General features: G+C 47.9%; 1 protein-coding gene across 1 annotated transcript in view; it reads right to left on the bottom strand.

Annotated features, from left to right (window-relative positions):
* Positions 1 to 258: 258 nt before the first annotated feature.
* Positions 259 to 10,140, bottom strand: part of LOC147428200 (Putative membrane lipoprotein) — a 29,191-nt gene continuing 19,309 nt past the window's right edge. The window contains exon 2 of the mRNA XM_086497440.1: positions 259 to 740. Within this exon, the coding sequence (XP_086353566.1) occupies positions 430 to 740 (311 nt within the window). The 3' untranslated portion in view covers positions 259 to 429. The remainder of the gene's footprint in view (positions 741 to 10,140) is intronic.

The raw sequence follows: 10,140 nt of genomic DNA, 5'->3' as shown, positions 1-10,140 counted from the left end.
TTCATAAACCGAGTTGAGAGTAAACACATGTAACAATCAACAATGCTGATATTGAGAGTTTGAAAATGTTGAAGGGCAAGCTCAAAGTCAAAATGGAATCTTTAGAAGAAGGTAACCTGATTAGGGAGTATTAATACATTAATCCCCTTTCAGCTATACGAGAATCCCTGCAATTAAAATCTGACAAAGACACAAATCTAACACAAAATGAAACACGTAACGCGTGCTTCTAAAGATATCAGCTTTGAGGACGCAGTATCCCAAAACCGGTCGAAGTAAAGTAATTTTCTTGAAGTCATTGGAGACAAATTTGATACATGGATTTTGACATACTTCTAAGATGTGTGAGGACCTACTGCAAAGAAGGGTTTCTTCAAAAGCATTCGTTACATTTGTATAATTTACATTGGCTGTGATTATGTGATTCTGTCAACTGAATTCTTTTGGACCCTTCGGACCGGCATCCTTTAGTGACCGAAGGGATTGTGTCTTCAGCTTCGACTCCCAGTCTCGAAGAGTAGTCCCAACAGTGAGCCAGCCATTTCTGATATTTGAATTGACAGAGGATGAAAATGCTGACAATTGAGAGGACTGAATGCTTCTTACTCCTTTAAGCATATTCCTGTGCATCTCTGTTGCCTTGTGCGAAATACAGGTCAATCCCTGATTACCCACATTGGCGACAACAGGGGCTGCTCCTCTTGCAAAATTGAATGTCTCACAAGTAATGCAGGTTAAAGCTGCAGGAAACAATAACATCAGAAAAACCAACAATTAGCAATCACTGTGTGTCAGTACATCACCGGTACCATAGATGCTATATAGGTACCTATTACAAGCACGTGTCATGTTTAAAATGTAGCTTGACAAAGCATAGAAATGCCCACGCTTTTTCACATATACCTTTGTGCGGCTATGAATCTTTTACTCACCCTTATACCTAAACCAAGCCCTTCAGCATCTCATGTTCTCAAGTTGTGGTACAATGTTACTGATGTGCTCATCTGTCACAAAAGTGATGACATGGCAGTCTTAACCGGAGGAAGAGAACGTCGCCAGTGGTGACGTGGCCCCCTAAACAGAATCCCGCAATCTGCAGCATGTTTTCAGGTGATGATGTGGCAGTTCTGCCGCAAGCTAAACAGTTGCTTTTGGGCGCTGACTTGGGCAGGTGCTTTTGAAGCTATATACCTAGATGAATCCAGGATAAGCCCAGATTCACCCTGAAAGGAAAGTGCAAGGTATAGACCCATGGTAGTCACCCACAAGACAATATAACCATCAGCTCCATCATGCATAGTATTGACTAAATACCACGACATCCCCACTAACGTCGTCAGTGCCCAATAGTGGGTGTAGAACTAGGTACTAACATATGCTCCCCAACACAACACACACCACACGCACACACACATGAGCATACATCAAAACAAAGTTCAACGTACTGAGTTTCTGTCATGACTCAGGAGATCAAGGTGCTTTTGAAGCTATGCTAGCTTTTTGTGTTTGCTGTTTTTCGGCTAGTGGCCTTTAAAGAAGAGCCATGGGGGAGGCTCCTCTCAGCCTTGCAGTTGCAGATTGGAGAGAGTGCTCCTCCCGAATTGTACTTCGAAGATCAATATGAAAGAAATACCGAAAGGGGCGCTAGAGTTTTGGGGCCAGTGTAACTAAGAGTGGTACTCCACCACTCTGTGTCTACCGTGTGGACTCTCTCTCTCTCTCTCTGCCCCCTGCTCTGCACCCACTGCCCCTGCGCTCCGCTCGCCCGCTGCTTGCTGCTGCTCTGCTGCACGCTCGCTCCCCCGCCACAGTTCCACCTGCTCGCGCTGCCCTGCTGCTCTGCTGCGTGCTGCAGCCTTACACCCCCTGCCACCCCCTGCTCCCTCTGTCTGTTGCACCGGCTCCGCGCTGCTGCCCCCTGCTGCCACTCCCGCCCTGCACCCCTGCTCTTGCCTCTCCCCCCCCCCCCCCGCTGCTCACGCGCTCTCCCCTCGCCCCCCCTTGCTGTCCGAGCGTAGAGAGAATGGAGGTAAAGAAACAAGCATAGAGAGAGAAGCAGAAAAGCGTAGAGAGAGAGAGAGAAAGAGGAAAAAATGGTGCGTAGAGAGATAATTGATTTTTCAAGCATAGAGAGAGAGAGAGAGAGAGAGAGAGAGAGAGAAAGAGAGAGAGAGAGAGAGAGAGAGAGAGAGAGAGAGAGAGAGAGAGAGAGGTGAGAAGCGTAGAGAGAGAAGGTTTGCGAGCGTAGAGAGAGGAAAAAAAAAAATCCCTCTCCCTCTCTTGTGGCGGCCTTCCGACCATGAGGAAGCAGAATGGCAAAGATGACCCGCTGGAGGATGCCATCCAAAAATGCAAAGAAGAACTGAGCGAGTCCATCAGCATGATCAACCGCCACCTCCTAGGTACTATCAACATACTCGACGCACGCGTGGCGGCACAGGAAAGCACGATACATACACTCGAGGATCGCGTGAAGGCTCAAGATGAGGAAATCACACTACTCAAGAAAGAGCTTGCAGAGGTGCGATCGCAGAATGTCCTGGAAGAGGGAGAGCTTCAACCCTCACTAATTGAAGAGCTTAACACGATTAAGGAACAAGTGCGGGCCATCAAAGAAGGTGGGGAGCAAAAAGAAATGACGACCTCGTGGGTAGATGTCATCACAAAGACCCAACAAAAAGCAAAAAAGGCCGAAAAATGGATCGAGATTGTCAATAAAGGGAAAGGCAAGGAAATAACCCTCACCCCCATACCAACCATCATCAACTTGACACTAGAAAAGGAGCAAAGGAGACGTGTGCAGGCCTTACACGTAAGGGTATGTGACCTCAGAGACCAAGATAATGTGGAGGAAGAGGTGAAAGAACTCATGACTCTGGTGGGGGTCAACGAGCAGACGCATACGAGGGCCTGGAGAGTGGGCACAAAGAAAAGCGGGAGCAACGGAGAAACCTCGAAGGATAGGGCACTCATTCTCCGCTTCCCCTCCATGGAAGCGAAGAAGGATTTCCTAAAGAAGAGACCGACTCTAAAGAAGACTGGCATCTTTCTTGGAGATGTCCTCACCCTCTCGCAGATTGCTCATATGCAAGAAGTAATGCCGGAAATTAGAGCAGCAAGGGAAAAGGGGAAGATTGCTTTTTACAAAGATGGAAAGGTGGTGATATTGGAGCGACGTCCCGCCTGACGGTGCGAGACCTATGGGACCACACTAAAGATGGCAACCTGGAATTGTAACGGTTCACTTCGTCTTGATGTAGGGGCCTTTGAGGATAGCTTCACAAGGGGAGACATCATCTTCTACTCTGAGACGCATCAAGCCCCTCGACATTCCATGCGACAGGTGAGCAGATATAGATGGGAGACAACCTGCAGAGAAGAGACCAAATCGGAGCATCGAGGACGAGGCTCAAGGGGAGTGGCAGTTCTATTTAGGGAGGAGTTGCAGCCATTGATATATATAGCGCGCAAGGATGAGCATGCTAGGTACATGTGGGTGAGGCTCAGGGCAGAGACGGGCAGATACCTCTACATTGCTATCTGTTACTTTCCTCCTAGTACGTCAGTATATGCATCACCTAGGGGACAATCCCCCTTTGCTATTTTGGATAATGACATATGGGAGTTTTCTAAGGATGGTGACATTATCATACTAAGGGATTTCAATGCTAGGACTGCCCACCACCAGACAATATTTTATGATACTTCCGAGGAAATGCTTAGGGAGCTGGACGATACAAAGATGGGTCTATCCAGATTATCACAAGATGAGGAATACACGGAATATGGCAAATACTTGATAGATATGGGAACCGCACATAGATTGGCCATTTTGAATGGCCTACAAAGATTTTCGACAGTTGGAGGTTTTACTTGCTTTCCACACCGACATGGTGCCAGCATAGTGGATTATGTTTTGGCCCAGCCACGTCTCATTCCATTCTTTCAAGATTTCATGGTGGCAACTAGGCCAGTTGGAGTAGCAGTTGATCATGCTATCTTGTCCTTCACCCTGACCTTTCAGTTTAGCACAGCTCCATTAGGAGAGGCCCCTACACACATCCGGTATACCTTCATGAGGGAGACCGACTCTATGTATATGGATGAGATATACAGGAAGCTATGCACCCAGGAGCCAGGACGGCCACTAGATGAACTCACTCAGATACTGACAGAGACGCTCCATGATGCAGCATCAGAAGCATACCCCCACAACCAGCCTACACGGAGACGATCTAGAAAAATGCCTCAGAACAGTTGGTATGATGAGGAGTGTAGAGAGGATCAAGTTACAGAGGGAAGTGCTCATGGGTATTACCACACATAGACAGTCCCGGATTATCTTAGCTAGAGCAAGATCTGTATCAGTTATTTATAAGTCGGGACTCAGGCGAAGCATGGAGGCTATTCCACGAACATTCGCCACCACCAGCGGTCACCTCCACTAAGACATGGGGGGAATATGCCACATCTCTCTACACTGCATCAGGACAACCACCTCTACCGGACCCCCCGGAGACATGTTCTTTCTTTACTGCCGAGAGGGTAAGGAAAGCTATTGACAGGATGAAGACAAGGAGAGCACATGATCATGATGGTCTGGTAGCAGAGCACTTCATCCATGCCAGGGATATGCTCGCAGAGCTCCTGGCTATGATGTTTAATCGAGCCATGTATGAAGGCTTCCATGAGACTTGGAGTATGTCCACGATTGTGTCTATTTTCAAGTCAGGAGATCCCATGATTATCGCACCCTCATGGTTGGTCACACATTAGCTAGGCTGTATGCATCCATTCTTGAACAAGAGCTGAGTAGATGGGCAGAGCGAGAGGGCATAAGAGCACCACGGCAAGCACGTTTCAGGAGAGTTTTCTCCACTCTTGACCACATTCTGACACTCGGAGCTATTATTGAGGAGGGTAGACACCATGGCAAGCGGATCTATTGTAGCTTTGTGGATTTCCGCAAAGCTTTCGACACAGTGCCGAGAGCCAGACTCATACGCAGATTACAGGACATGGGTGTGCCTACAGAGCTGATTTGGGGGATTCTGGCTCTATACAGGACAGTGATGGGGCGGGTACGCACCGCTGAGGGAATGTCGGACATGGTCGTCTCCAATATTGGAGTAAAGCAGGGATGCCCCCTATCCCCGACTCTTTTTGGGATGTATGTGGATGAGTTTTTGGACTATGTAGAGCGTCAGGGGGACACGGGGGCTCAACTAGCAGGGACATGGATTCCGTTGTTGCCATATGCTGATGATATTGTGCTCATTTCTGACTCACCAGAGGGGATGCAGCGTCACTTGGATGTTCTGCATACAGTTGCTCGTGACAGTGGATTGTCTGTCAATCTGGGGAAAACCAAGGTTATGGTGTTCAAAACCACACCACAGTGGGTCAAGAGGTCGGCACCCACATTTATGTATGGCCAGGAGACTGTGGAGTACACAGATGCATATACTTATCTTGGGGTAGTCTTTGGTGGACCGGTGTTTTCACTAAGGAGAGCATCAGAGACTAGACTGACGAGAGCATACGCAGCTTTGGGAGGACTGGAGAGGATGTGTTCGCAGGTTCAGTTTCAGGAACCGCGAACAAAGCTTTGGCTTTTTGACACTCTAGTGACTCCAGCTACGATCTATGGAGTTCAGGTATGGGGACCCTCAGTAGACCACCATGGGAGATCTGGCAACACAGATGGATGGAGATATATGGAGAGGCCTCTGGTCTCTATGATCGCTCGGATGATTCGGGCACATGAGATTATCCGAGCCGAGCTAGCCGTCCCCCCCCTCGTGGTGGAGGCATTGACGAGATCAGTTTCTTTTATGCACGGTCTATGGGATCTCCCCAGGGACAGATACGCTCGGCTTGCCTTGGAGTCATCTCGACAACTAGCTCTACAAGGCGATACAGCATGTTGGTATGGACAAATGACAACATGGTTTCAGTCGCATGGTCTCAAGATGGATAGATTACCTCCGCTTCAATACTCCCTGGATGCACCCTCCCTGTCTCTCACACGGACAAAGATCACCTGACTCATACGTTAGGATCTAATTCAGCTAAATACCAGGAGCACATGGATACAGCCGACACACGAGTTGGGCACGAAGATGGCCTTCTACAGAGAGCATCTTCTCCAACTCACGGAGGACAGCTTTGTGACTAGGCCTACATACATGGATACACACTTATCTCATGGGATAAGATGCGCCATTGAACAGATACGCACATCCTCACATCAACTCCAAATCGAGATTGGCCGATTTCGAGGGGTGCCGGCAGGAGCTAGGATATGTCACCTATGCAACTTAGAGCCAGAGACAGAGCTGCACTACACATGTCACTGCCCGGCATACTATGAGATACGCGGCCGCTTCCACTGCCTGTTCAGAGAAGGGTTCGGACCTTTTTCTAGAGTCATGAGATACAAGGATCAGAGGTGTCTCGGATTGTTCCTGCTAGAGATGCGCAAACTTAGGGAGAGCTTGCTGAGAACATCAGAGGAAAGACAATCTCAGAGACGAATCATAGATTTCTTTCCACCAGCCAGAGGAGAGCCAACGGAGTTGTCATTACAACAAATCTCAGAGCCTACTCATACTAGAGGTACACTGCTTGATCGAGCCATGGAACTTGGCAGATCCAGACGTCCACGACCTCGGGGGGTCTCCCACTACCGGCGAAGGCTGCAACAGAAGATACAAATCACTCTAGCTCGACATGCAGGACGCCCAACCAGAGTACTGACCACGGAGGAGGTCGATGAGATCCGACAACGACCGATGAGAAATTTCATATGAACCCACCAAACCAACCCCCCCCCCCCCCCCCCCCCCCCCCCCCCAATTTCCTTTCTCCTTAGCGTCTTAGTGTTAGTTCTTTGTAACTTTGTAATTTGATGTAACTTTTTGGTCTCATAGGTCATTTTGGCCTTTTGAAGACGTTAATATAACATTTCATTTCATTTCTCTCTCTCTCTCTCTCTCTCTCTCTCTCTCTCTCTCTCTCTCTCTCTCTCTCTCTTTCTCTCTCTCTCTCTCTCTCTCTCTCTCTCTCAAGTTGTGTTAAGTGTTGAAGTCTCTTTCAGTTTTGTTCTTTTAGTTGGCACATGGTGCCCTCTACGGTTACAATGGTATCAGAGCTTTCAGTCAGCAAGTACTTCAGTTGCTTAATGAACTTCACGACATCCTCTCAAAAAATCCTCAACAAAATTTGCCTATTCTGAGTTTTACGCTCGTTGCTCCTGCTCGCCTTCGCCGTCGTCGTCGCTCTACTCACCCCCAGCTCCCCCTCATGCTGCCCTGCCCTACCAGCCCCGCCACACCCCTGCCCCCCCTCCTCAGGTTGCCCTGAGCTGGCCGCCCGTCGTGCGCTGACCTATGCCGCTCGCCCGCCCCTCATCCCCCCTTCCTCGTGCTGCCCACAGCCTGTCCACATTCCCCCCACCCCCACCTCGGGTTTTCTTTCTGTGTTGGTTCACGGAGACACTGACTCGCTTCGTTCTCATCGATGCCCTCAACTCCCCTTCGCTTGCCTTCGCAGCAGCAAACATAGATGGAGGATTCTGCTCCGCCACAGAGAGACTCCACGTGGATTACTATGCAGATTCAGGGTTGCCTCATGGGCTTCCTGAACATCTATGTGCCCAATGTGGCGAGTGCACATGCACAGTTTTGGTCTCATATTGTAGAGTCTGTAACACACTTGGACACCCCAAGTCGAGAATCTACCGCGACACCACAAGAAGACACTTCAAAACAGTTCACAGTTCACAATTGATTCGACACTGGCCTGGCGGAGTTCCGTGCCTAGAGATATTGGCCCCAAAGACTGGCGCCCCTTTCGGTATTTCTTTTTGTATTAATCTGCAAAAGTACAAGCGAGTAGCTAGGACTCACTCTCAGATTCTGCGTCCAAATGCTCTAAGAAGCGAGAGCCCAAACTACTAATTTAAAGATTTACAAGTGATGCCAGAAGCAGAGTCCCAAAAGCTGAAAATTAAAAGCTATCCAATAAAGCACTTTCAATTTTCTTTCACAAGCTCTCTTGAGCTAAAATAAAGCAAGGGCTCAAATTTGAAAAGCTCTCTCTCTCTATCTTGCCAATTGCGTAGCCAGAAAATAAAGCAAAACTGCCGCAAGCTGCCCTCGCCAAAAGCTTTGCTTTCCGTACGCTGTCAGCCACGTGCAAGGTTTGGGGCCAATACTCTTTGGGGTGGAATTATGCCACTTCATGTTGCGTGTGCTCTCTCTCTTTCAGTTCGCTTGTTATTGAAGTGCTAAAAGTCTGTTCAGTATGTTCTTCTTTATTGGCATGTGGTGCTCGTTTGCGACACACTCTAGTCACTCCGTACAGCTTCCGTGAATCGCGGGGACTGCTGTACAGCATGCCACATTGCCACGTCAGTCCTAGCGCTGAATTTCCGCCATTTCCGGGAGCTGGCCACAGAAAGGGTGTGTGAGTGTGTATCTGCTACTCCCCTGCAGGCTGCCACTTCACTGATTTGTGACATACCCCCCTCTTGAAAGCATTGTAATCGCCCTCGATTACGCCTGCAAAACAGACAAAAGCCATAAACTGTCTTAGCAGACACTGACTGTTAGTACCGACGCACTAGGAACACACATCTAGCACATGTACCAATCGACAGTCACATCACATGACATCACAGGACAAATCACATTCAGCACTCATTCGGATCTTAGACCATGATTTATCGGCAATGCATCGCATCTAGATACGCTCAGGACCTCATAGATGCCCGATTGACTAATCCCTATTGCAACCATGTCTATCAAGATCATTCAGACCAAAATGCTACAGTCATTTCGTCTATCCGTTCCTGCACTTAAAAAAGTCAAGAACAAATCAGTGTCATATTTTCCAGAATTCCATTTCATAAAGTCATTACAACAGAATACTATCAGCTCTCAGTATCCCTGAAGCTCAAAAAGACATCAGTGACTCTAGGATTCAAAATTCGTGGCATCTGTTGACAAAGGAGCGGAGTAACTCCCCTCTTGTGCATACCCACTGTACCAGATTTCCGACCAAGCTGAATTCGGGGTTCCACTTGGAATAGACTATGCTAAACCAAAAGCTTCAAGGTAAAGTTTCACAATCTGAGGAGTATCTGCTAAGTCCTCCTCCTCCATCCACTTCGCATCCAATGCAGGATAGTTCTTGAATTTAACCAAAAACCGCTTTATCACTTCACCCTTAATCTTTCTGTCTTTATGTGCCACTATCTGTTCTAGAACAAGAATCTCCTCGTTTTCTTCCACTTCGGATTGCTGATCAAGAGCCCCATCTTCGGGCACATCGCCTCTAAAAGGCCTCAGCAGACTCACATGAAAAGCATTGTGAATCCTCCAAGTTTCGGGCAGCTTCAGTCGAAAGGAGACATCGTTTATCTTTTCGAAGATCTGGAAAGGTCCATATTATCGCATACTAAGCTTGGGAAAAAGCCTCTCCTTTCCCTTTTTCTTTCTCAGGCATGCCTTCTCAAAACGTAACAGCACCCAATCGTTCTCCTTCAATTTCAAATCACGACGATGGCGATCTGCTGTCTTTTTCTGTCTTCCTAGAGATTTATGCAAAGCCTCGCGTACCTTGGCAAAAGCCGTGTCCAAGTCGCGCATGTACTCATCGGCTTCAAAAATCTTATCTTTCGTGCTTAGGAAGGGTGGAACCTTCATAACACCTTCAATAATCTCAAATGGCACCTTCCCCGTCGAAGAGTGTACCGTGTTATTGTAGGCAAATTCCACCAAAGGTAAATACTGTTCCCATTGAGTCTTTTGATCTGAGATGTAGACTTCAATAAATCTAGAACCACTGAATTGGCAATCTCGGATTGCCCATCAGTCTGCAAGTGGAAAGATGACGAGAACTACAACCGCGTGCCTATGTTCTCCCAAATTGCCTTCCAAAACAAAATCATAAATCTGGGGTCCCTGTCGAAGACAATCGTCTCGGACATGCCATGTAATCTAAAGATCTAGGCCACAAACAGTCTCGCTAAGTGATCCGGCTTGACTATTTTATCACTGGAATGAAATGAGCTTGCTTGCTAAACCTGTCAATAACAGTCCAGATACCATCGTGACCACTCTGTGTTCTCGGGAG

This window comes from Adiantum capillus-veneris, chromosome 23 (assembly GCF_014529385.1).
Source record: "Adiantum capillus-veneris isolate H3 chromosome 23, ASM1452938v2, whole genome shotgun sequence".
Taxonomy (NCBI): domain Eukaryota; kingdom Viridiplantae; phylum Streptophyta; class Polypodiopsida; order Polypodiales; family Pteridaceae; genus Adiantum; species Adiantum capillus-veneris.
This window is presented reverse-complemented; position numbering and strand designations above follow the sequence as displayed.